A 27,539-nucleotide genomic window follows, 5' to 3' on the forward strand; every position below is an offset into this window, starting at 1 on the left:
TTCTGTTTAATGTGGAGATTGAATGGAGATGTGAATGTGTAAGCACTTTATGAATTGAAAAGCGCTAGAAGAAAAAAGATATCCTCGTGCCAGTAGAACATGAGCTCTATAGGGCAAGGACTTCTGTTTTGTTCACTGCCTAAAATGGGGCATGGCACGTAGTAGGTACTCAGTAACAGGTGTTGAATGGATGATGGAATGAATGACTCATTGAATAGCATACCACTCCAATGCCAGGGAACCCAGACACCAGCTGTGCAGAGAGGCATAGAATTATCAAGTCTGAGGACCAAGGGACCCCTGCCCATCTGTCGTTTCAGAATTCCTTTTGAGAAGCCAGGATGACAATGCCTTTAGGCAGTGGTGGGATCTGGTCCCTCCTCAAGACCTTTTCACTAGAGGAAGGTTGTTCTCTTAGTTCTCAAGAGATGATGATTGTTTACATGAACATGCCAAGGGTGGAGAAGGGCTGGTGTTTTGACCTGAAGGAAGTTTGTAGCTGAAAAAGTGTGTTCATCCTTTTCTCCAGTGATTTGGACCCACTGAAGTCTGAACTCTCTGCTGCATTGTAACTAAGCATTGGTCTGGGCTTTTTCACGTGGTCATCTCATTCCATCACCTGCTACTGTAAAACAAGAGGAAATCATGGTACAAATCCAACCATCATCATTTTTAGCTGGGGCCCTTGGGCCAGTTTCTTCACCTCTCTGAATCTCTTTTTTCCTGCCAAAAAGTGGTGATAATAGAACATTACTCCGGGGGGTTACTTTGAGGACTAGATGAGGCAGTCCTTGTTTGGAAGTGATACCAGTATGTCTGTGAGACTTACGTGCACACGTGTTCAGCTTAACCTGCTGGGCGCTGTCCACATAAGCTTCCTCAAGCCCTGGAGCAAACCTCAGCCTCTAGTTGCTGCGGGTTCTTTTAGAAGCTGTCTTGTCTAATCCTATTGCAATCATACAGTTTGAGAGTCACATGGACTTTGATCTAGATCACAACTCTGACACCTTTTAACTTGCTGGCCCTGGGCGGGTTCCTTCATCTTTTTTAGCCACAGGCCCTCATTTGTGAACAAGGAAAACAAAATCTTCCCCACCTACTGATTATGAAATTTAAACAAGGCATTTTCTAGAAAGTGACCAGCCCTGACAGTGGTGGAGGGTACATTCTCAACACAGGTTAATGTTCCTGCCTTCTTCTCTCTTTTTTTCCCTCTCCTATAGGCCATTGTGAAGGAGAAAGAGAGACTGCTAAGTCTCCTGGGTTTGAACTTAGATGATCTGACCTGGGCTTCCCTGAAGGCCCAGGATGAGATAGATATTAGAGTTAAGGGTCTCTTTATTTTGGCAGTTTTTAAGGTTTTTATTTTAAAATCTTTTGTTTTCAATTCATTGCAATTACTATTCTGTGATTTTTAGGACAGTTTAGGTGAACTCCACCTTAAGAATGAAAACGAACAAAACTCTTTCCATTCCAAGAAGTTCCACTAACAAGCAGGTTACCAAAAGATCACATTCTAAAAAGGATTTTACCATAATAATGGTATTATTTTTTCTTTAATGCAGTTAAAATATGATTTGATTAGAAATACTCATTTTCCCACACAATTAATTCTACTAAAACATGCGGCCTGGCAAATAATAGGTTCTCAACTAATGTTTGAGGACCACCTGAATGAATCAGTGATTGAAATGAATGAACAATATGGGACTGTGCCCTCATTTTGAGATATGAAATTAGGCATTCACAGGCCTTTCTTTTCTTTCCCTCCCATCAGAAGAAATAAGCTTCTAATTTGACTCCTAGAAAATTTTCATCACACAAAGGAGATTGAGGGCAATGTGAAACACTGTTAAACTAATTCTGTTCAGCCCCAGATACAGGCAGGGTCCATAGATATAGAGCTTTTCAGACTTATTTTACATATGGAGCCCAATATTTTAAAATAAGTTTTTGCAGAACCCTAATAAATAAAACAGATACAAGTGAAGCATCTCTGATTAAAGTTGGGTCAGGGGATTTCTAGTCTCCCCTCCATCACCATTTTCAGTAGCCTTTGGGTCCTGGTACCCCTGGGGCTCCAGGGAACACTGTAAACCACTGGTATAGTGAGAGGACCAGATTAACAACCAGCTCTGATTTCTTGTGATCACAAATTGGTGTTGATAGAGTTTAGGGACTGAGTACCAGGCCCAGATGAAACTCTTACAGTTACTGATTCACAAAGTAAATAATTAACAGAAAATTATATATTATTTTTCCTTTGTGGCTAAATTCATATATATGTGTATGCCTTTGGGTGGCTAGAATACCAAGCTTGGGACTTAGAGACCTAAGTTAAAGTTCCAACTTTGTTATTAACCATGTGGCACAGGGAAAATCACTGAAACACTATGGATCTTTTTCCTTATCTGTAAAAGGGGAGTAAAACAGGGGAAATATGGCACAAACTAGGGTGAATTAAATGCCATGATAATTACAGGTGGCTGTCTTCTTGGTGGATTTCATTAGATCAGCTTTCTGGTTTTACTCCTTAAACATAATTGTTATCCAGAGTTCTATTTTCAAATCTCTTCTCTTCTTTCCTCTCTTCTCCTCTCCACTTATTTTCCCTGGATGACACATACTGATGGTACTAGAGTACATGCCCCATTTCTCCAGCCCTGAGAATGTCCCTGAGTCCCTTACCTATATGTGCTAATGATAAAGCTCTTATTTATTAAATTATGTATACTTGTATATAGCATTGCACTAGGCATTTTTCATAATTTCTTTATGAGTAAAGTGGCAATAACCCTATTTTATGTTTAGCTGAAGCTTAGAGTGGGCAGCCAACTTGCCCAAGGGCACAAAGCTACATCTGTTGAGCTGAATTTCAAACCCTGACTCCAAAGGCTGAATCCTACTTCTACTTGAAAATTGTACCTGGACATCCTTCGGAGTCAATAGATTGGATGGAACCATGCAGAACAACTCCCCCTCCACTCCCCACTTTTTTTGAGTAACTTTTTATTTTGATATGATTTTAAACTTGCAGAAAAATTGCAATTAATGTGCAAAAAAGCTCCCATGTACCCTTTCCTAGATTTAAACAACTACTTTTAAAAAGTTAGTGGAGAAGAAGAAAGCTAAGAAGAAATTCGGTCAGAAAGGTAGGAGAAAAGCCAAAAAGCATCACTGAAGCCAAAGAATATGAGTTTCACAAAGAGAGAAAGATCAGTAGTGTCAGATACTCTAGAGAGGTCAAGTATAATCACAACTGAAAAGTAAACATTGGGGTTAGTGACTCAACCAAGTGTTGAATGTTTGAACTTGTTTCTGCAAGGAATTGGTGAAGGAAGACAAGGGAAATGATAGACTTGGGCTGAAGTTTCTATTGTGATGGCAAACCATGAATCTGTGGTGATACCACAGTTCTCCTGGTAGCCCCCCAGCCCCCAGGATTAGAGATGGAAAAGGTGAGTGGTAGAATTGATGGAAAGCAGGCATTTCACCAAGCAGATATGAGAGCGATGAGGAAGATGTAGGTATTGGTGAGTGGTCTTGAGGTCCAGACTGGGTAGTGAGGGAAGAGGGGTCAGGCGAGGGTCAATAGATGGGATGAAATGTGGGAGCCAGAAGACTAGAGGGGCCTATGATGTAGAACAATGGTGCATTGGGACCAAAGTCATTCTGCTGGGAACACAGGCAGTGGGGGAAGGAATGGAATGACTGGGTTTAAAATCTGTGAGTTGGACTTTCCTGGCTCCCAAGATAGCAAGGCCCTGGGTGTGGCTATAAACATGGTTGATCATGAGTTGGAGGAAGAGCAGGGTGTCAGATCTCATAAGAGGGCAATGCCCTCCAAAACAAGGGGTATCTCTCCATTGAAACAGGAGGGAAAAAGGAATTGAGTACCCGTGCAGATAGGATTGCATTTTTAGAGAGTAGGACAAAGGACCCGCCTGCTAGATGGCTTCTGTTCCCTCCAAAGAGAAAGCCAAAGTCATTGGCTAAGAGTAAGGGGAGATAAGAGGAAGAGGAAGATGTTCAAGGGATGTCTAGAACATGTGAAAAAGTCTTTGAGCAGAATGAGAGAGTGAGCTAATAGAGATAAATGGTAGGGTCACTGGGCAATAGCTAGGATTTTTTTGAGATGAGTAATCAGGAGTTTATAATAGACATTCATCTTCCTACTAGTGATTTTTTTCACAGCAAAGCTCAACTGTATGGTGGCAGGTATGGAGAAGGCAGGTAGAGGAATTCATTTCAAACTGATGTCTTCTAGGCAACTGATTAAAGGAGGAAGAAGAAAGGGACTTGGAACAAGCAAGAAAATGAGCCTAATGGTGGCCCATGGGATCCAAGTTGCATAAGAACAGAAGATAAGACAGAAGGAGCAGATGGGTAGAGAGGAGATATTGCTGTCAACAGAGTGGAGGTCTCAGTAGGGAAAGATGAACTCTACTGGAGGTTCAGAAAACAACTGTGAAAGAAATACTTGAGGGTGGGAGCAAGATCTTGACTACAGAGGGCTGCATAGGAGGCAGTGGCATAGGAGGGGAAGATGGGCTTCAGTCAGGGCAGTGGTGGGAGTAGGAGGTTCCGAAAGATGTTGCAGCTACAAGTAGGATTTGTTTTCCTTAGAACTGGTAGTGGGAGGTGGTTCCAGAGGACTGTGGAAAGGGTTGGGAGGGAGGTCAATAGGAGAAGCAAGGGAAGGCAGCATGGAAGAGGATGGGAATCAGATTTAGAGAGAAGATATGAGACCAGAGGCACTTGCACCCGGAGCAGTTTTCTTTGGCACCAAGTTGTTTCAGTGTCAGAACTGGCTGTGGGTCCAGGTGGTAGCTCCGTATGGTCCCCTGGGATACTGTTCCCATTATGTGGTAATGTCCAGAGGAAAAATGGGAGTAGCTGCAGAGCTCAGGCATGGAAGATCTCAGAGAAGTCTCTCCTGAAAGCGATCCAGAAGAGCATTTCAGGGAAAAAGGCAAATAGAGAAACAAAATGATATGTTCATTCATTTAGTGAGATATTGAGCACCTACCATTTTGCCAGCCCATCTGGTTCACTGTGATGAGCTTTCTATCTGTTGGTGGGATCCCATGGGGCTGGCTGCTCAGGGTGATGTCTGTCTGTCTGTCCACAGAACCCCTGACTTTGCCCAGATAGCAGGGGAAAAAAGTAGCTAATGCTTCATTTTGAACCTAGTTTAAGGTGCTCTATGCTATCTGCAGACTGTGATATTTTAATTAAACCCCTCTAAGCCCTTAAAGTGGTAACTGCCTTTTTGGCCTGTTCTCTCTCATTACCTTCAGCATGTTTCAACATACTGCAAATATACCATCTAATTCTTAGAAACAAGTACAAGATAAATTGATTCTGAAGCTGAGGGCTTTTGGCAGCAAAATCTGACTTTCCGGAAGAAGTATAAGATGGTGCTGGTGGAGCTTTGTAAGGATTCTCTGCAGGGCTAGAGTTCTGAGTCCACAGGTCCTCTTTGCAAAGGTGGGACGGAATCAGGGCTTTGATTATCTTATTCTAACTTGTTTAGTAGTGTTGCCAGTCTCAAGTGTACTTGTGGGGGTAAGAAACCTATGTCCAGAAACTTCAGGAAAGGCAGAAAAAGGATCCTTAGCCTTGAGAGAAATCCTGGGCGTAGAGAAACAGAATAGACATGGCATTGGGAGTCTGATTATCTCTTGTCCCAAAGGTTGAATATTGACCACATCCCAGGCCCTGGGCTGAACCTTCACATCCATCATCTCATATAATTTCATCCTCACCATATCTCAATGAGGTGGTATCATTTGTCCCATTTTACAGATGAAGAAACAAAATCAGAGAGATTTTCTAACTCATCCAGACTTAAACGACCAGCAAATGGATTTAGATCCAGAAGGCTAAGTTTATAAATTTTAAAGCCTGACCTCGCTTTAACCATGCCACATTGCCATAGGGCCCGGTCATATCAAGTGCAATCTAGGAAACTAAGTGTTTGTCAGTACGGAATGAAAGGAGCAATCAGATATACATGGGGGAATGGAGTGGGGGTTCCCCCAGGACTTGATCAAACTTGATTGAACAGATTTTTGAGCTCAGGATGAGGGAGGAGATCCTTCCAGTGCAGGACTAGAGTGAGAAGAAATCTCCTCCCAGGAGGTGATGAGCTAACAAAAAGGAGGTAACGGACCTGTCCCAAAAGCCCCTTGCAAATAACCCTCTGACAACACCTGCCCTGCTTGATGGTGAATGTTTTTCCACCTGCTCCCTCCACTTGCTGTGGCCCTTCAGAGAGGAGGGGCTGTGTCAGACACTTTTTTCTCCCCACACTTTTCCTGGCCCATAGTAGGCACTCAATAAATGTTGGAATGAATGAGCTGAGCGCAGGAATGAGTGCATGAAATGAGAAGAGATTCTTTGTGTCTAGGAGCTGCAGAACCTGCTTCCCAGACCCTCCTAGGAAGGGTGTCCTGGGAAAGGTTTATCATGGCCCTTTCCACACATGGCAAGGAGCTCTAGGATATTTGGCCCCATCAGAGGAAACTAGGTCTGACACCACTTTCATTTTATATAGTTAGGCTTGTTGAGTTTGCTCACTATTTCTTTACTGTTAGGCACTTTGCCTACAATTAGGATAAATTGCCATGTGGGCAGCATGAGAACAGGCTCTTAGAACCTTTTATTAAAATAGCTGAACACTAACATTAAAGAATGAAGTGGCTAGAACTAAGCACACTTTTTTAAAGAAAGCAAATACCTAGGTACAATGTAGTACCTTAACTGTTATAAATCACTACTTAATCTAATTAGTTTAGAAGCTATTTTAAAGAGCTTAATTAGATTAAGCTGTGATTGATAACACTTTATATCTACTTGAGTAGAGCACTTCTAATTCACCTTGAATCTTTATGCTTCCAGTCAAAAGCCGGTTTCAGGGATAAGCTGAGTGTGGAGACGGATTTGGGAAGCAGTGAAATCACTCTGGGTGCCTGGCACTGAGCTGAATCAGGGGCCTTGGCAGAGCTCTTGGGCATAGACACATTCTGAGACCTAATGGAGTGGCCTTGACAAGGATATCCTGAAATTTCTCTTCAGGAGGACTGAGGGGGTCACGGAGGAAGGACCTGAGGGGCAGGCAGAACCTGGAATGAGGTCAGACTCCTAGTTAAGCAGCATTAGGTCCACAGCAGCACTCAGCTGATTTGGAGAATTGGAGTGCAAATTGGGAAACAGACAGGTCAGCAGAGTAAAGCATGGGCTGCTTAGGTGTCCATAGGTGCCTGGTATCCACCTAGCTTTATGTCAAGCTGACAGGTTCTAGCCCACACCCTCTTGACAAAGAGGAATTGCATGATCATAGTGGAGTCGGGGTGTGGGGGTAAGTGGGGCATGCAGAGGGGTCGCTTAGCCTGCCTTAGAAGTTCATCATTGCCTACAGAACAGCAGTCACAGTGCTCCAGGCACTGCGGCTTCCCTTCAAGCCTCCCAAGAACTGTAGGGGAAGGACCCAGGAAGCAGAAGGTTATGTCCAGGGTGGGAACTGTACAGATGCAGTGTCTTCTGGGTGGGGAGTGGGAGGCAAGAAGGGGAACTGGACCTGGTCTTAATTCAAAGGCTTGTCTTTCATCTCCTCTGCAGCCCGCATGTGTGATGCCCACCTTCGAGGCCCCTCGGGCATCATCACCTCCCCCAATTTCCCCATTCAGTATGACAACAATGCACACTGTGTGTGGATCATCACAGCACTCAACCCCGCCAAGGTAAGCCTCTTGGGGAGTGGGGTGGTGTTCTGTGGGCAGGGCTAGGTTGGGGACAGTTGGCCTACAAGGTTTTTCAAACCCAGAACTTACTGGTGGTAGATTCTCTGCAGACAGTTCTTTTACGTTTTTTTTTTTAATTAATATCGAGTGGATAAAAAGCAGATTATATAAAGAACACCAATACAACAAACACCTGTGCAGCCATCGTTCAGCTTAAGGGGAAAATAAAATCGTTACCTTAGTGATGCAGGTTCCTCACCAATCCTGTTTCATTCCCTACACCCTCAGAGGTAACCATTACCTCAATTGTGTGTTTATTCTTCCTTTGCTTTTCTTTATACTTAGCACTTAAGTGTGTATCCCTAAAAATACATTGCTTAGTATGCTAACATTTGAACTTCATATAAATGTAATCATGTATGTATTCTTAATCAACCTCACTCAAAATCGTGTTCCTAAGATTTGTCTAAGTTATTGTGTGTAGTTTGTACTTCTACATACATTTTTTCATGTTTATTTCCTTTTTAGTTTTTTTTTCCTGTGCCCTTTGTTCTCTCTTACAAGTTTTACAAGTATGTTGCCAAGATCCACAAAATAACCTTTTGGGATCTTTATTTTAATTTTATCAAAACTACAGATTAATTGGAGAACTGGTATCTTTTTGATACTGAGTCTTCCAGTCCATGAGTATGGTATACCTCTCTGTTTGTTTAGGGTTTCTTTAATGGCTTGTAATAAACTTGTATAATTTTTTCCATTACAGATCTTATGTATTTCTTAATATATTTACTCCTAAATATCTTATATTTATTGTTGCTATTATAAATCAAATCTTTTAAAATTGCACATTCTACCTGTTTCTTGCTGGTGTTTAGAAATGCAATTTATTTTGTACTTTGATTTTTATATTAGCAACTATCTTGTAAAAATGTATCTGGATTCTTTGGGGTTTTCTACATGGATAGTCATCATCTGCAAAAAAATGATGGTTTTGTTTCTACTTTCCATTTCTTACACCGTTTCTTTTTTATTTTCTTGCCTCAGAGTTCTGGCTGGAACCTCCCAGTATAACATCAAATCATTATTATGATGGTGACCCCTGTGGTCACTGTTTGATATTTAATAGAATGTTTTTTATTTCTTCACCATCAAACATCATCAAGTATGATGTTTGCTGAAGCTTATTTTCATTTGTAGATACTCCTTTTATAATAGAATTAGGGAATTTACTTCCTAATCGTAGTTTGCTAACAGCTTTTATCAAGAATGGTTATTGAATTTTATGAAGCATCTTCCTATATCTATTGATACAATCATATAATTTTTCTCCTTTATTCTCTTAGTATAGCAAATATTGCCTTTTCTCATGTCAAACCAACCTTGCATTCTTAAGATTAACATAACTTGGTCATTTAGTATTGTCATTTTTATACATGCCTATATTTAATTTTGTTTAGTAATTTGTTTCTATTTTGTTAGTGAGCTTGGCCTGTTGTTTTTTCATATTGCCTTTGCCAATTTTTGTGTCAATATATTGCTAGCCTCAGAAAATGATTTGAAGAGTATTTCTTCTCTTTCTATCCTTTGGGGTTATTAGTGGAAGATTGGCATAACTTTTGCCTTGAAAGTTTGGTAGAATTTTTCAGCAAAACTATCTGGGTCTGGTGTCTCCTTTGTTTGAAGATTTTAGACTATAGACTTAATACATGTAATGGCTAGAGAATTATTCTGGTCATCTGTTTTTTTTTTCTTGACTCCATTTTAGTAAATATTAAAATTTATTGGATATGAAGTTATACATACTATCTCTTATTATAGTTATGATACCTGCCATTGTTGTGTTTCAATTCCCTTTTTCATTTCTATATGTATCATTTTTTAATTGGTATTGGCAGAGGTTTAACATTTGTTAGTCTTTCCAGAAAATGAATTTTTGTTTTGTTACTATTCCTTTTAATATATTTATTTGCTAATTTATCGGTTTCTGCTCTCATCTTTATTACTTTCTTCCTTCTAATGCACTTGAGTTTATTCTGTTGTTCTTTTTCTAGCATCTTAATTTTGATTCTTTGTTCATTATTTTTCAGTCTGATATAAGTATCAAAGGCTACAAATTTCCCTCTAAGGACTACTTTGGCTACATTCCTACAGATTTTTACAGTTATTTATTTTCTGTTATAGTTTAGTTCTGAATATTTTTTAATTTACATTATTGTTTCATCTTTTAACCATGAACTATTTAGAAATATTTTTTAATTTCCAAAGGATTTTTCTAACTGTCTCTTTCCTACTGTTACTAAATCTTGTGGTCAGGCAACATTGATCTGTATTTGAATCATTTGAAATTTGTGCTTTTAGGACCAGAAATGGTCATTTTTCACATAGATTCTGTGTGGGCTTGAAAAAAACCCTGCATTTTGCAGTTTTTGCTTTCTAATATGTCCATTACATCAAGTTTGTTAATTGTGTTTGTCTCTTTTATATCTTCATTGATTTTTCTTGTCTTCTTGATCAATCAACAGCAGAGGGAGGAATATTAAAATCTTCCATTATGATGGTGGATTTGCCTATTATTCTTTAAAGTTCTGTCAATTTTTGCTTCATGTATTTTGAGACTGTGTTATTAGAGCATGAAAGTTGAAACTCAGAATTATATATCTTTCTGGTAAATTGAACTGTTTCAAAAATAATTATGTGGTAACTCTCTTTATCTGTAGTAATGTTTTTAACCTTAAAGGCTTTTTCCTTCCATCCATTGCATCAGTTTTCTCTTCGTCTTTGTCTAATAAATATTTTCTATTCTCTTACTGTTAACTTTTCGACTTCCTTGTGCTTTATATGTGTTTTGTGTATAGCTGGATTTTCAAAAATCCCCTCTGACCATTTGTCTTTTAACTAAAGAATTTAGACCTTGTGAATTATACAATCATTTCTATTCTTTGAAATTTGTCCTAAAATACTCTAGAAATAGCAATATGCCTACTTAATAAAGCCTAGCATTAAACAATAATTTTGTGTTCTTCCTGAAAAGCCAAGGATCTTGGGACACTATGACTTTAATCATTCCTTCCGATTCATACTCTATGGTGTGTGTATATTATGTTACCTTAATTTTTTCTCAAGTTATTATTGTTATTGTTTAATAAAGCCACTATCCACTTAGATTTACTCATATATTGACCACTTATTTGTTTACCACTCCTTCTTGTATATCAGTCCTTCTCTTTGGAATATCTTTCAGTGCAAATACATGCTTTAAAATTTATTTTTTTGTCGATGATGAACTCTTTTAGTTCTTGTTTGTCTTTTTAAAAAATAATTTCAACTTTTATTTTAGATTCAGGGGGTACATGTGCAGGTTTGTTACATGAGTATATTGCATGATGCTGAGGTTGGGGTGTGGGTTCTGTCACCCAGTCTGTGAGCATAGAATCTAATGTGTGATTTTTTCTTTGTCTTAAAATGTCTGCTTACCCTTGTTCTTGAAAGAACGCTAGTATTCACTGGACATTTGATTATCAGTTGATAGTTCCATTCTCTCTGCACATGGAGATATATTGTTCTGGTGTCTTCTGGGTTTCACTGTTGCTGTCAGTTTATTGTCATTGCTTTGTATAGCATCCTTCTGGCTGCTCTTACTGTCTTTTCCTGTTCTTTAATGTTATGTAGTTTCACCCTTATGTGTCTAGGTGTGAATATTTTTTGTATTCATCCTGTTTAATTAAGTTTCTTGAATCTATGGATTGTATCTTTCATCAGCTTGGGAAAATGTTTACCCATTATCTTTTCAAATGCTTCTTTTTTCTTCTTCTAGAAGGCTGACAAGATATGTTCATCTTTCTCACTCCATCATCAGTATTTCTTAACCTCTCTCATACTTTCTCTCTTTCATTCTGTTCATTAATTCTCTGTTCAGCTGTGTCCAGCCTCTGTTAAATCCATTCACTGAAGATTTATTTTAATTTCAAATATAGTTTGTACTTTATGAAGCCCTATTTGATTCTTTTTCAAACGTTCTTATTGTCATATTGTCATATTGTCTTATTGTCATATTGTCATATTGTCATATTTTATAAACTCTTGCTCCATACTCTTATGTTTAGATCATTCTTGAATTCTTTCAATAATTAAATATACTTATTTTATATTTTGTGTCAGTGTCAATATCTGAAGTTTTTGCAAATTTGATTCTGTCTGTTTTTTCTCACCTCTTGCACTCAGAACCATGTTTCCTTCTTTGTTTTATATTGTTTGATTATGTGGCTAGAAGGGTAAATTTTCTCTCTGGTAATTCTTTGAGACCTGGGTGGAAGGTGGTTTCTTCTAGAGAGGGTTTGCATCTGCTTCTGCCTAGTGCTGGGGGCATTACCAGCCAGAAACCCCTTCACACAAAATTCTCAGTATGGAGGTTTCAAACCACCCAAGTAGTACGAAGGCTGCAAACCCATGTGAAAACTGACTTATGGTTGTGAATTCTCAGTGGAAACATTTTTCTTGTCTACTCAGTGTCAAGGTCTAAGATAAACAGTCAGCCTCCAGATCCTCCCGGAGGGTGGTAGTGACAGGTGAGAAGGAAGATAGGCTCATTTCTAATTCACCCTCACACTATGGGTGCAGATTTAACTAACCCAGCTCTATCAGAAGTATCGTATTACAGTCGCCATCATGCTGGGCCCTGAATTTTGTCTCCTGTTCCCTCTTTTCTATGAGTTGCTGAAAAGCGAAGCTATATTGACTGAATTTTTAAAAGGTACTCAAGACCAAAGCCGGCTTCATGTTCTGAATCACATTTTAGATCCCTCCATTCACTGTGTTGAGTATTCCTTATTACACTAGTGTAGTCTACTCAGGCTACTGTAACAAAATACCGTCTACTAGATAGCTTAGACAACAGACATTTATTTTCTCACCATTCTGGAGGCTAGAAGTCCATGATCAAAGTGCGACTAAATTCGGTTTCTGATGAGGGCTCTCATCCTGGCTCGTAGATGGCCACCTTCTCACTGTGTCCTCACGTGGCTATTCCTCTGTGCACACACCAAGAGAGTGCTCTTTGATGCCTCCTCCCCTTCCCATAAGGACACCACTACCATCGGATTACAGCCCCACCCTTATGACCTTATTTAACCTTAATTACTTCCCTAAAAGCTCCATCTTCAAATATATTCACATTGGGGATTCAACATATGAATTCAGGGGGATATATTATAATTCAATCCTTAACACTAACTTGGTTGGAAAAAACTGCTTTTTTTTTTTTGTCGTTTTAAAATTTTACCCAACACTTTAAAATTGTTTGGTCCGGGTGCCTGGAACCACAGTGCTGGGAACACTGGAAGCAGATTTCCTCTGCACAACATTTTACAAAGAAAGATTCATATTTAATTAAATTATTTCATGATGTACCTAGTTAATGGGAAAGGACACTTCAGCCACATGGGGTGAGGGTGGAGGCTAGACCAGAAGGACTTAATACCATGAAATCATATTAAGTTGTTGACTAGAGGGCTCTTCCTTGGGCACTGTTACAATCCTTATCTCCATTTTCTTTTGAACCTGAAGGTAAGGTGTCGGGGGAAGTCTAAGTAAAGTCTGAGGATTTTCTAAGAAACAATTAGATTCACCCCCAGAAGGCCTAGCCTTGGTCAGTGTGTGGAGACCGGTGACCTCCATATGGTCACTCCCCTACGTGCCTTGCAAGAGATCCCACCAGCCTGAGTTTCTAAAGATAGCACCTCTGCAGAGCACCGCTTAGAGTGTGCAGAGCAGTGTTTCTAATATCTCTGTGGGGCCTTGGTGGGCTTCAGGTAGTGCTGAGGGAGCCCAGAAAAGCTGAAGAGAACCCTATCCTGATCCAGGTGGGAGCAGAACCAGGGAACATAAAATGCAACAAGGAGGGTCTAAGTGTGGAAACTCAAAGTCTAAGACAGAGGAATAGAAGTTGTCTTCTGGGAAACAGCAAGGACAATGGATGCTGTGTTCCTAACCCTGTTCATGGAACTGGCCTACAGGTGAGATACAGGTGTGTCCAAGGACTGCCTATCCACTCACCTTCAGACATGTCCTTCAGCAAAAAGCACAGTCTCTAAGCTCACAGTATGTCTTATGAGATGAGCATTCATTCATTCATTGATGTAGATATGGCCTCTGCTCTTGAGGAATGTGCACATAAGAGTGAAGAACAGGTCTGTAAAAAAAAAAAAAAGAGTGCAGGTAAGTCCTGATGGAGGCATGTCCAGAGCGCTATGGGAAAACTCAGGGAAGAGCTGCTAACTGGGAGATAAGGGAAGTTTTCACAAAGGAAGTGACATGTCAGCAGGGTCTTGAAGGATGAGTAGGCTTGGAAATCAGTATCTCAGGGAGGACACATGTACAAAGGCACTGAGGTTTGGAACAGCCCCTTAGAACTGGAAGTAATTCAACATGCCTGGATGCAGGTAAGGACAGAAAGGTAAGCAGGATTCAGATCATGGTGAGCCCACATGCTTGGCCCAGAAGTTTGGGTTTTATCTCAAAACACAGATTGCTAAGGCTAACAGTGTTAGGCTGTTGTTAACAACAATAATAGCTCTTATTGTATGCCTGTCCCATGACAAGCTCTAAGCTAAGCTCTCTATATGAATGATTTTATTTCATTCTCTTAATAGGACAATGAATTTGATTTTAATATACCTATTTGGTAGATAAAGAAACTGAATCATGGAAAGGTTAAAGGTTAGGAAACAGCTGCAGCACAGAGCCAGTAAGTGGCAGAACTGGGATTTAAACCCCGTCTTTCTAGCTCCAAAGTCCATGCACTTACAAAGCTGGGCTGTGCTGCTGGATGGAACAAGATCTCAGAATAGATGAAAGGGGCTGGGCTTCACCTCAATGGGATGAGCCTGGAAGGACGAGGATCACTCTATCTCCTGAACTAAAGCAATAGCAGGAAGATCTGAGTTTTTGGAAAATTACTCTAGCAGCAATGGAGAAGTTTAGAGGTGGATACTGGAAGGAGAAAGACCAGTTAGGAGGATGAAGCAGTTACCTAAGTAGGAAAAATGGGGACATCCACCAAGGCTTTGGAAATGTGGAGGGGAAAACAGATGAGAGAGATTTAGGAGATAGAGTGGGACTTGGTAGCTGATTGGATGTGGGAGCTGAGGGAGGAAGAGAGGTCTCATTCAATATTGTATCCCAAGTGACCAACATGGTTCCAGGCACATAGTAGGTACTCGGCCTATATTTATTCCATGAACAGATGAATGATGGCTTAGTGCTTTCTGGCTTGGTCCAGTGGGAGAGTTAAAAAGGAAAGACAGATGGAGGAACATGCTTTGCAGGGGTCAGGAGGGAAACTGTGCATTTGGAATGTCTGTGGTTCATTCAATGTCATTTGGATATACTGGATGGAAACTCTGGGTAAATCTGAGTTTAAGAGAGAGGTTTGGGTGTTATCTTAGCACGTGGGTGAGAATAGAAACTTAAGGAATGGACAACATTTCTTGGAAAGACTGAAGAGAATAAGAAAATTCAGAATGGATCTGAGAATACCATCGTGACAGGAGAAAGAGCAAAATCCAGTGAAAGAACAGAGAAGGAGCAGTCTGATAGGCGGGAGGAGAATCGTGATGCAAACGCAGGAAGAGTTTCCAACTAGGGCATGTCTGATCATGACAATGATGACAAATGTCTTGCTGGAAAAGTGCTAGAAGGAGACCATTGGCTTTGGCCTTGGAAGAAGACTTTGCAGTGAAGCTCTAGGGGCAGCGACAGACAGCAGTGGGGTGGGAAGCAAATGGATGGGAGGTGAGGCTGTGGAGGCCAGGATGGGCAGTAGCCTGCGAGGAACATAAGATAGAGAGAAAGCTTGGGGTTACTTTGGAGCACGTGTTTAAAATATTGGAACTGGAGTATGTTAGTAGGCTTAGGAAAAAATGAGCAAAGAGGGAGAGAGTGAAGGTACAGGAGAAGAGGGATGGTGACAGAAGGGAGATTCTGGAGTGAGAGGGCCACAGGATTGAGAATGCAGGGTTCCCTTTGTGAGGAGCAGGGGGGGAAAGATGCTGTTGTTAGAAGGGGCTGAAAGGTTTGCTTGTGGGAGTGTAAGAGCGACATGTGTCCCCTTGGTCTCCTCGTAGTCATGGAATGATTGTGATGCATCCCCGGCACCTGCACAGGAGGATCCTTCCTATAATTCCATCTCCCTTGTAGGACCTCTGCTACCTGGGCTTGGCAAGGAGCTAGGAATGTCCCAGGGACTGGGGCCCTCCAATGGCAATGAGAAGGCCCAAAGAGAGAAGCAGGGATGCTATGGTGTGGGAATGGCTAAGAACCTACATCAAGACACCAGCATTAACTGAGCATCTATGGGCTGTGCACCTCTGCACTGTGGGAACAGGAAGAACTTACAATCTTATTGGAGAGGCAAGTTAAGGATATGTCTGTACTCAATAAACTAGGAGTAAGGCAAATAAAAACACCCCAGTGCATCCTCCTGGAAACTTCATAGATTCAAGGAACAGAGGAAAGAAGGCTCAGAGCAAGTGATGCAGGCCTACTCCACATGCAGCCTCCATGCTCTCCCTTCGACTGGGATGTCCTCGAGCAATGTTTACCTCACCTTGGGCATTTGGGTTATCTCAGTCCTTATAATATTAATCTAACATTAATTAACATCTGCCTACAATAATTTTTCCCAAATTTCATCAGAAATGCCTTGGAGACACTTTAAAAGCACAGATTCCCAAGCTCTTTTCCCCAAAGATCTGATTCAGTGGGTCTAGGGTAGGTACGAGAACTTTTTTTTTTTTTTCAAGTTAAACAGCTTTGTTGTGGTATAATTTACACGATATACAGTTCATGTGTTTTAAAATATGCAGTGCGATGTGTTTTAGAAAATTTATACAGTTGTGCAACCATCAAAAAATCCAATTTTGGAATAATTTCATCACTCCAATAAGTTCTATTATGTCCATTAGCAGCCAATCTTGCTCCCACCCCTTGCCCCAGGAAACCACCAATCTATTTTCTGTCTCTATAGTTTTATGCTTTTAGAAATTTCTTATAAACAAAATCACTTGATATTTACTGTGTGTCTGGTTCCTTTAATAATATTGTGTCTGGCTTCTTTCTCTCAGTGTGATGATTTTGAGATTCATCCATTGTTTCATATGTCAATAGTTCCTTTTTATTGTTGAGTAGTATTCCATTGCATAGATAAACCAGCTTTTGCTTATCCACTCCCCAATGTATGAGCCTTTGGATTGTTTCCAGTTGGGGGCATTATGAATAATGCTGCAGTGAACATTGCGTGCAAGTTTTCATGGGAACATATGATTTCAGTTTTTGAGGGTAGTTACCCAGGAGTAAAATGGCTGGGTTGTATCGTAAGCATATGTTTAACTATTTAAGAAACTACCAAACTGTTTTGCAAAGAGGCAGTACCCTTTTACATTCCCACCAGCAACATATGGGAATTTCAGTTTCTTCACATCCTTACCAACACTTAATATTTTCCATCTTTTTGGTTTTAGACATTTTACTGGGTGTGTAGTTATATCTCATCATGGTTTTAGTTTGCATTTTCATAATCTAACAATATTGTGTATCTTTGATGTGCTGATTTGCCATTTCTATATCTTTTTTAAGTATTCAAAATTTGTGTCCATTTTTAAATTGTGTTGTTTGCCTTATTTTAAGAGTTTTAAAATATGTATAAAACAAGTCCTTAATCAGATATTCTTTTATTTATTTATTTATTTATTTATTATTATTATACTTTAGGTTTTAGGGTACATGTACGCAATGTGCAGGTTAGTTACATATGTATACATGTGCCATGCTGGTGCACTGCACCCACTAACTCGTCATCTAGCATTAGGTATATCTCCCAATGCTATCCCTCCCCCCTCCCCCCACCCCACAACAGACCCCAGAGTGTGATGATCCCCTTCCTGTGTCCATGTGTACGAGAACTTATTTTTAAAGAGGACCCTGGTGGTTCTGACCAGCTAAACTTCTGTCAACAATGCAATTCCTTCTCCCAGCAAAGCACACAGTGGTCTCTCTGCCCCATCTCTCCCTTTGGGCAGCCCCAGCTTCAGCCACACTGAACTCAGGTTCACAGACACACCTGGCCCTTTAAGACCTGTCTGGGCACATCTGGTCTCAGTGTGCCTTCCCTTCTCCTCCAGGCAAATTCCTATCCCCCTTTGAGACACAGTCCAAACAACCCCTCTTCTGAGAAGCCTTCCTAACTTCATCATGTGTTGCTCCTTCCTGTTCCTACAGCACTTTTTGTTTTCTCGCATTTAGAATCTATTTCCCCCATAGCTCCTGAGCATCCTGAAAGCAGGAATAGCACTCGTTTATTTCTTCCACAGTTAGCACAGTGCTGGGCATAGAGAAGCAGCTCAGCAATGTTTGAACATGTGAGTGATTGTTAGAGGAGGAGCTCCTCTGGGATGGTTCTGCCCATATTGGGCTTGAGATTCAGGTCTTCTTCCTCCAGGGCCTTCTCTTGTTAGGTCCCTTCATTTCCTCCAGGGCCTTCTCTTGTTAGGTCCCTTCAGCTCAGCCTCATGGAAAAACAAAGATGTAGACAGGACTGAAACCCAGACCTGCCTTGATACCTCCTACCTTCACACATCTGTCTTTCTTTTGCAGCTTCTCAGTATGAACACAAAACATTTGATCCAATTTGCACATGAGCCTCACTTGATTTGATCAGGATAGTTAATCCACCTTTGCTAGAAGAGAATGAAAAGCAAGACAGGAGAGAGATAGAGAGTGAGGATGGAGGGAGAGGGAGGGGGCGTGGAAGGAAGAGGGAAAGGAAAGCTCATTATATGAACTTCAAAGCCAAAGATAACAGCATTTTGATTATTCACTCCTTAGGGATTATCACTGTCACTCTTTCCTTTGTAGACCTGAAGAACTGAGAATTAATTCTCCAGGCAGGTGATCAGCAGCTAGTGCAAATGTCAGGGACATACTCGTTGGCCCATTTGTTCACTCACTTATTCATTCAGCAAACATTTACTCACGCCCTCTCTGTGCCAGGCCATGTGCAAGACGCCTGCGATCAGAGGTTTGCCGTGTGCCTCCACGGCCCCTCCTCACATCTGGGGGACCCTTTAATAGCCTCCTCAAGTCCAAAGCCTCATTCCTTTCCCCAGCTGTCTCGAAATCATGTGCTGGCATTTCCCCTCCCCCAGATCTAGCTGTGGCCGTGTGGTATCACCACACACCTTCTCTGTTGCTGAAGACAAACCCTGCCCCCTTGCTAGCCAGGATTTTGTGCCCCTCCTGTCTCCCATCCATGCTTCCCTGGTTTGAGCCCTCATCCCACTGTATTGTAGTCTGTGTACTCAGGGTCTGCTGTGAAGCTTTCTAGAAACTTTGAGGTCTCTATTGGCAGCAGCCATGTTATCTTGCCTTCCAATGCCCCTCCAAAGCCCAGCACTTGGCAAGTGTGTAACTGTTGAATGAATCCGTGAATAAATGAATCAGTCAATCCATAAGTGAATGAGTCAGTGAATGAGTCAAAGGACTTACTGCTCTCAGAACCACCAAAATGAAACCTGAGGTAGTGACTAAAGTTCCAGAACCTCTGACCCTTCTTAGTCCTTGCTGGAGGCCTCTGTCCTTGAACTCCTGGGAGTTCAGGTCTTCAGCCTTCCCACTGGCCTCCCCTCCTCCTCACCCCAGGAGTTAATTCTCTAGCTCTTCCCTAGGGCCTCAGCAAGACCCTGGAAGGAATCATGGTTCAAGCTGTGCCCAGGAAAAGGGAGTTCCCCTCCTTTCATGGAGCTAATAGTTACATTGGCAGCAACATTGTAAACTGAGGCTGGGTGGGCCAAGGTCAGCCGTCAGGAGCTCAAAGAAATGCTCTGAGGAGAAATATGGGAGATAAGGCTGGAGCACAGCATTGTGGCAGGGCCTCTAGCTAACCAGGAAGTGGCAGGGGCAGGCCTTGCAAAGCCCACAATTTCCAAGCCAAGATGCTGAACTCTGTCCTGCAGTTTCAAGAGTTGGCAAACTCTTCTGCAGTGATGAACTCCTGTTTTCAGAACCTGTAGCCATTAGGTCATAATTGACTGGGAGGTGCAGAAAATTCCCCTCAGAAGCTTAAACAACACACCGTTTATTTTCTCCACATACCAAAAGTCCAGAGGCAGAAAGTCCAGGGCTGGCTTGGTGGTTCCCTCCGGGTCTTTTGCTCCTTGTATTTTTCCCTCTGCTGCTTTTCATATGACCCTCATCCTCATGATCACAAGAAGGCTGCTCCCTCTCTGTCCTCACATCTGTATTACAGGAAAAGCAGGAGAAGGATGAGGAAATGGTCTGAGGACTCCTCAACCCATGTTTCATTGCCCAGAGCTCTGTCACATAGCCATCTTTAGCTCTGAGGTTGGCAAGATACATACATTGCCACACTCCCAATAAAGTTGGGCTTCTGTTAGGGAGAAATAAATGGAGGAAGGGACATTAAGTAACCCACTATCCATGGTGTTCACAGCATCCCAAATTATGAACTAGATCAAAATGTAGCTGTTTTGGTTTAAGCAGAGGCTTCCCTCGCCTGGCTCCTCTTCCACCCTTGTGGGTTGGCCCTGGAGTACCTTTATGGAACCCTGGGGTACCTGGGAGCCCAGTTTGAAAACCATTGCTCTAGGGAAGCCATCAGCAAACTTTTTCTGCAAAGAGCTAGACAATAAATATTTTAGGCTTTAAAGTCCATGTAAGGTCTCTGTTGCATATTCTTCTATGTGGTAGGTTTTGTTTTTTCACTCATTGAAAGTGTAAAAAATCATTCTTAACTCCAAAGGCCACAGGTCCACATATAAAAATAGGCTATAGGACAGATTTGGTCTGAGAGCTAGTTTTCCAACCCCTGCTGTAGGAGATAGGGAGGCGCTAAGAGCATTTGGTACAGAGTGAAGGATGGGCAGCAGAGACAGACAGCCCAGTTAGGAGAGTGTTGTAGCAAAGCAGTCCTTAAACAAAACAGCCTCAGTCTACATCTCCCGGGACTCTAGCCTCCCACAAAACTGCCCTGAGCTGGCAGATCCTCTGCAGCCTTGTGCAGGCATTGGGCACAGGCTGGCAGCACCCGGAGTCCTGTCTTTTGGCTGATCCTGGACAGCACGTGGCAAGGGGAGAATGTTCTCCAGGGCCTCCAGTGGGTGTCCTCCAGGGTCCCACTCTATCCCCCATGATTCTCAGGACAAGGTGGCTGTGACACCCCCTAATTTCTCCTCATGCTCTTGGACCCTGCATCAGCCTCCCACTGGTCTCTCTGCCTCCAATCCTCCCTTCACACTGAATTATAGCTTCCCATCAACTTGACCATGAAGTCCAGACTGCCTGCTCTGGCTGCTTGTAAAATCACCTGCAGACTCAGCCAGGCTCTTCTTTCTGTCCCACTCTCCTTGGCCCTTCACTGCTCACAATGTAGCCTGGGCTGAGCCCACACACACCCTTCTCCATCCTGCCAGGCCCAGACCCACCTCATCTATGGACCCCCTTCCATCTCTCTCCTCTTTGCACTCCTCCAGCACTCACCATCAGCACCATGTCCTTGGCATTTAGATTCTGCTCTAAATTGTCAGGCAAGCAAGATAACTTATGGGAAGCAGCTAGCTCTGGGCTTGGCACATGGCAGGTGCTCAGTAATTATGTCCTAGATGATGGGTTTGTTTATTCATTTATCTAATGGGTTTAAATTGGGTGTCTGAGCTGTATACAAATGTGCCTCTTTGATCATGCCTATTTCATGTGCTGCCATTTCTCCTGCCTCCAAAAGGCGCTTTGTGAGCTTGATTGATCTGCATGTTAGTTAATGAGTCATTATAGGAGCCTGTCTTTAAACAAAGGCCAAAGCAGAGAAGGAAAAAAAGAAAAGAAAAAAAGAGAGTGCTAGTACATTGTGCACTAGAGGCTCGTCCTGAAACTGCAGCATTGTGTATGTTGAACAGTCTTCTTGTGTAATTAGCTCCTGCATCAGGGTCGGCACTCTGAAATGTGGTTCACGTCAATGGCAGCTCTAACCAGTGATGTGAATCATTTTATAGCTCTGGGTTCTGGCCTTCAAAGCAATATTTTCCCATTATAGGCATAATAATCATACACTCCCTTTTTGGAGATGGCTGGGTGAGCAGTGTCCTCTGCCCCAGGGCTGGCTGGAAGGGGCTGATATGGTGAGAATATGCAGCCGGGCCCCTCAGTCCCTGCAGAGCCCAGGCCCTTCCTCCAGCAGAAGACACTACCTGCCTTGTGGTGTTTTATATGCAGCAGCTGTTTCCTGACCCCCTGCTGGGACCCAGAAAAAAGAACTCAAGGAAAGTGTGAGAGAAAACAGAGGCTTAAGTCATGCTTCCTACCTTGTGGGCCTGTGACCTTGTTGGAACACCATGAGGCAGTAGAGCAGAGTGACAAAGAGCCTGGCCTCTGACTGCCTGCCTGGTGGGAATCCCAGCTCTACCACTTGTCTGTGTGACCCCAGGCAAGTTGCCTAAATTCTGTGCCTAGCCTGTCCCATTTGTGAAATGGAGGTACTCAAAGTAGCTATTGGGCTGTATCGGGGGAACCTGCCCCTAATATTTCAACATCGATTCTTTCTATTTTCCATAAGTGTCAGCTGGCTGAGAAATAAAGAGAAAGAGTACAAAGAGAGGAATTTTACAGCTGGGCCTCTGGGGGATGACATCACATAACAGTAGGACCGTGATGCCCACCTGAACCTTAAAGCCAGCAAGTTTTATTAAGGATTTCAAAAAGGGAGGGGGTGCAAGAACAGGGAGTAGGTCACAAGATCACATGCTTCAAAGGGCAAAAAGCAGAACAAAGATCACATGCTTCTGAGGAAACAGGACAAGGACAAATTCAGAACTACTGATAAGGGTCTGTGTTCAGCTGTGCAGGTATTGTCTTGATAAACATCTTAAACAACAGAAAACAGGGTTCGAGAGCAGAGAACCGGTCTGACCTCAGATTTACCAGGGTGGGTTTTTTTCACCACCCTAATAAGCCTGAGGGTACTGCAGGAGACCAGGGCTTATTTCAGTCTTTATCTCAACCACATAAGACAGACACTCCCAGAGCAGCCGTTTATAGACCTCCCCCCAGGAATGCATTCCTTTCCCAGGGTCTTAATTATTAATATTCCTTGTTAGGAAAAGAATTTAGCAACATCTTCCCTACTTGCACATCCATTTATAGGCTCTCTGCAACAAGAAAAATATGGCTCTATTCTGCCCAACCCCACAGGCAGTCAGACCTTATGGTTGTCTTCCTTTGTTCCCTGAAAATTGCTGTTATTCTGTTCTTTTTCAAGGTGCACTGATTTCATATTGTTCAAACACACATGTTTTACAATCAATTTGTACAGTTAACACATTAGTGGTCCTGAGGTGATGTATACTCTCAGCTTACAAAGATAACAGGATTAAGAGATTAAAGTAAAGACAAGCATAAGAAATTATAAAAGTATTAATTTTGGGAACTGATAAATGTCCATATTAAAATGAAATCTTCACAGTTTACGTTCAGAGATTGAATTAAAGACAGGCATAAGAAATTATAAAAGTATTTTTGTTGGCAACAAAAGCCAAAATTGACAAATGGGATCTAATTAAACTCAAGAGCTTCTGCACAGCAAAGGAAACTACCATCAGAGTGAACAGGCAACCTACAAAATGGGAGAACATTTTCGCAACCTACTCATCTGACAAAGGGCTAATATCCAGAATCTACAATGAACTCCAACAAATTTACAAGAAAAAAACAAACAACCCCATCAAAAAGTGGGCGAAGGACATGAACAGACACTTCTCAAAAGAAGACATTTATGCAGCCAAAAAACACATGAAAAAATGCTCACCATCACTGGCCATCAGAGAAATGCAAATCAAAACCACAATGAGATACCATCTCACACCAGTTAGAATGGCAATCATTAAAAAGTCAGGAAACAACAGGTGCTGGAGAGGATGTGGAGAAATAGGAACAATTTTACACTGTTGGTGGGACTGTAAACTAGTTCAACCCTTGTGGAAGTCAGTGTGGCGATTCCTCAGGGATCTAGAACTAGAAATTCCATTCGACCCAGCCATCCCATTACTGGGTATATACCCAAAGGACTATAAATCATGCTGCTATAAAGACACATGCACACGTATGTTTATTGCTGCATTATTCACAATAGCAAAGACTTGGAACCAACCCAAATGTCCAACAATGATAGACTGGATTAAGAAAATGTGGCACATATACACCATGGAATACTATGCAGCCATAAAAAATGATGAGTTCACGTCCTTTGTAGGGACATGGATGAAACTGGAAATCATCATTCTTAGTAAACTATCGCAAGAACAAAAAACCAAACACCGCATATTCTCACTCATAGGTGGGAATTGAACAATGAGAACACATGGACACAGGAAGGGGAACATCACACTCTGGGGACTGTTGTGGGGTGGGGGGAGGGGGGAGGGATAGCATTGGGAGATATACCTAATGCTAGATGACAAGTTGGTGGGTGCAGCGCACCAGCATGGCACATGTATACATATGTAACTTACCTGCACATTGCGCACATGTACCATAAAACCTAAAGTATAATAATGATAATAATAATAATAATAATAATAAAAGAAAAAAAAAAAAAAAAAAGAAATTATAAAAGTATTATTTGGGAACTGATATATGTCCATATTAAAATGAAATCTTCACAATTTATGCTCCTCTGCCGCGGCTCCAGCTGGTCCCTCCATTTGGGGTCCCTGACTTCCCGCAACAGTGCTGCATTTCTCATGAGTTGATATGTGTAAAGTGTTCGGAACAGAATTGAGCACATTGTAGGTATCAGCTCTTGGAGTCATGAAATCACATAAGAAAAGATGATCAAAGACTATGATTGTCTTGAAGAATCTCCTAGACCAGTGATCAGCAAACTACAGCCTACAGGCCAAATACAGCTCTTTGCTTGTTTTGTAAATAAAGTTTTGTTGGAACACAGCCACACCCATTCATGTACACATTGTGTATGGCTATGTTCATGCTACATCAATAGAGCTGAGTATCTGTGACACAGATCACATGATACACAAAGGGGAAAATATTTACTATCTGTCCCTTTACAGAAAAAGTTTGCCAACCTTTGTTCTAGAAGGTAACCACTGTGAGGGGTCTGAGAGCCTAGCAATCCATCCATGCTAGAGAAGCAGGAAAGGTTTGGAAATTGTTCTCCCAGTCTACATTTTGTCAGCCCCTGGCATGGGCCTGGCCCACCGACAGGAACTGGTACAGAGGCAGTGAGGCCTGACCCCTGCCCTCCAGGAGTTCATGGTGTAGTGGAGGAATAAGTGAACAGACCCATCACAGTCCAGCAGGTAAGTGCTAAAACAGACGAGAGGAAGGGGCTGAGCAGGGGCTGCTCCCCTTGTCAAGGTTAGTTAGAGAGAACTGAGACAAGTCAGGCTCACGGATGAGAAGAAATATGCTAGGGCAGTGACAGGGAGCAGGAAGAGCCTGCGTAAGTCAGGGTCATGAACAGGCTGCCCTGGTGTGAATGCCCAGGACTTCAAGTGGCCACACAGGCTGTGCAGTGGAGGGCAGTCAGCAGGGAGCAGATAGAGATGCCCTTCTTGTGTTTCATGCTAGGAAATGAGACTCCAGGAAATGTTCTGTAAAGCAGGAGTGTGGAGTGTGAGAGATGGGTGGGAGATCCCAGCCTGAGGAAATGATCCCATGATGATGCCATTAGCCAACAGGGAACATTCTGGATAGGAAACCCAGAAGGGCCAAGAAATCCCCACTCACTATTGACAAATCCCATCTCCTCTTTAATAACTCTCTCCAAACACTGATTGCTACAGGCTCACACCCCGCCTCACCTAGACCTTGCTGCAGGCCCACATCCCACTTCACCTAGACCTTGCTACAGGTCCACATCCCACCTCACCTAGACCTTGCTACAGGTCCACATCCCACCTCACCTAGACCTTGCTACAGGTCCACATCCCGCCTCACCTAGACCTTGCTACAGGTCCACATCCCGCCTCACCTAGACCTTGCTAAAGGTCCACATCCCGCCTCACCTAGACCTTGCTACAGGCTCATATCCCGCCTCACCTAGACCTTGCTACAGGCCCACATCTCACCTCCCCTAGACCTTGCTACAGGCCCACATCCCACCTCACCTAGACCTTGCTACAGGTCCACATCCCACCTCACCTAGACCTTGCTGCAGGTCCACATCCCACCTCACCTAGACCTTGCTACAGGTCCACATCCCACCTCACCTAGACCTTGCTACAGGCTCATATACCGCCTCACCTAGACCTTGCTACAGGTCCACATCCTGCCTCACCTAGACCTTGCTATAGGTCCACACCCTGCCTCACCTAGACATTGCTACAGGCCCACATCCCACTTCATCTAGACCTTGCTACAGGTCAACATCCTGCCTCACCTAGACCTTGCTACAGGTCCACATCCCGCCTCACCTAGACCTTGCTACAGGTCCACACCCTGCCTCATCTAGACATTGCTACAGGCCCACATCCCACTTCACCTAGACCTTGCTACAGGTCCACATCCCGCCTCACCTAGACCTTGCTACAGGCTCACATCCTACCTCACCTAGACCTTGCTACAGGGCCACATCCCACCTCACCTAGACCTTGCTACAGGCCCACATCCTACCTCACCCAGATCTTGCTACGGGTCCACAACCCACTTCACCTAGACCTTGCTACAGGTCCACATCCTGCCTCATCTAGACCTTGCTACAGGCTCACATCCCACCTCACCTAGACCTTGCTACAAATTGGGCTCCTGGCTTTCAACTCTCCCTCAATGCTCCTGCTCCTAGAACAAAAATCTCATGTCATGCTTTTACTGCCAACCCTTCCATAACTCCCCATTGACTTTAAGACAAAGCCCAAAATTCTTAGCATTACCGGCAGCCTCTCATAATCTGACTCCTCCTATTTCTCTCCTATCACCACCCTCCACCACCCCCTCACTTAAACAACTACTCAGTAGTTAGACCTCTCTGGACAAGTCATCCTGTTCCACACCCCTGCCCTTCCCTCTGCCTGGGTTGCTTTCCCTTCCATATCCGTTGGTTGAACTCCAGTTCATCTTTCAAACTCAGCCTGGGTTTCATTTCCTCCAAGAAGCCTCCTTTAACCTTTCTCCCAGTGAAAAGCAATCACTTCCTTCCTCTTCTGTGTCTATCTGTAGACCCACTGACGTGCTCACAGATACTATTATCCAGAGATGCATCTTTCTGTGACTCTCAGGCCACTGCAGAGGGGCCCTGTGTAGACACTACCTAGGCTTATGAATGAGGGCAGTGTCAGTTTGCCTCTGGGATACCTGAGAAAGCACCTTGGGGTAAGGCTCTGCAGGGTCCCTGGCAGGATATGGGTGCTGGACTGTTTGGTTTGGATGGAGGAAACCTGCAGAAGGCATCAGCCACAACTAGGAAAAAATATCCATGGAAATTATATACTCCTTGAGTTGTAGAACAAAAAGCAAAGGAGCAACTTCAGTCTCCCTGTTGGGGGAGTGAAGATCATCATCAGATTGAAACCAGGCTGAAACAGACAAAAAGAGATACAGATCAGACATCAGGAGTGGGTGCCTGTGTGTGTCCTGTCCTTATGAATGGCACCATCCCCCACCCAAACAATTGCACAAGCCAGAAACCTGCAACTTATCCTAGGTCTTTCCCTCCCCTCAGCACCACATGCATCCTGTCGCAAAGCCCTAAATATCACTAGGACCTTCCCTCTTCTC

At 42.7% G+C, this 27,539-nt stretch overlaps 1 protein-coding gene across 7 annotated transcripts in view; it reads left to right on the forward strand.

Annotated features, from left to right (window-relative positions):
* Positions 1-27,539, forward strand: part of CSMD2 (CUB and Sushi multiple domains 2) — a 664,749-nt gene that overhangs the window by 354,939 nt on the left and 282,271 nt on the right. For 6 of the 7 annotated variants that reach the window (XM_054538082.2, XM_054538100.2, XM_054538088.1 and 3 more), the window contains exon 10: positions 7,624-7,745. The exons of the other annotated variant lie outside the window; for it this stretch is intronic. In XM_054538082.2, the coding sequence (XP_054394057.1) occupies positions 7,624-7,745 (122 nt within the window). The remainder of the gene's footprint in view (positions 1-7,623; positions 7,746-27,539) is intronic. 7 annotated transcript variants of the gene reach the window in all.

The sequence above is a fragment of the Pongo abelii genome, chromosome 1 (genome assembly GCF_028885655.2).
Source record: "Pongo abelii isolate AG06213 chromosome 1, NHGRI_mPonAbe1-v2.0_pri, whole genome shotgun sequence".
Classification (NCBI taxonomy): domain Eukaryota; kingdom Metazoa; phylum Chordata; class Mammalia; order Primates; family Hominidae; genus Pongo; species Pongo abelii.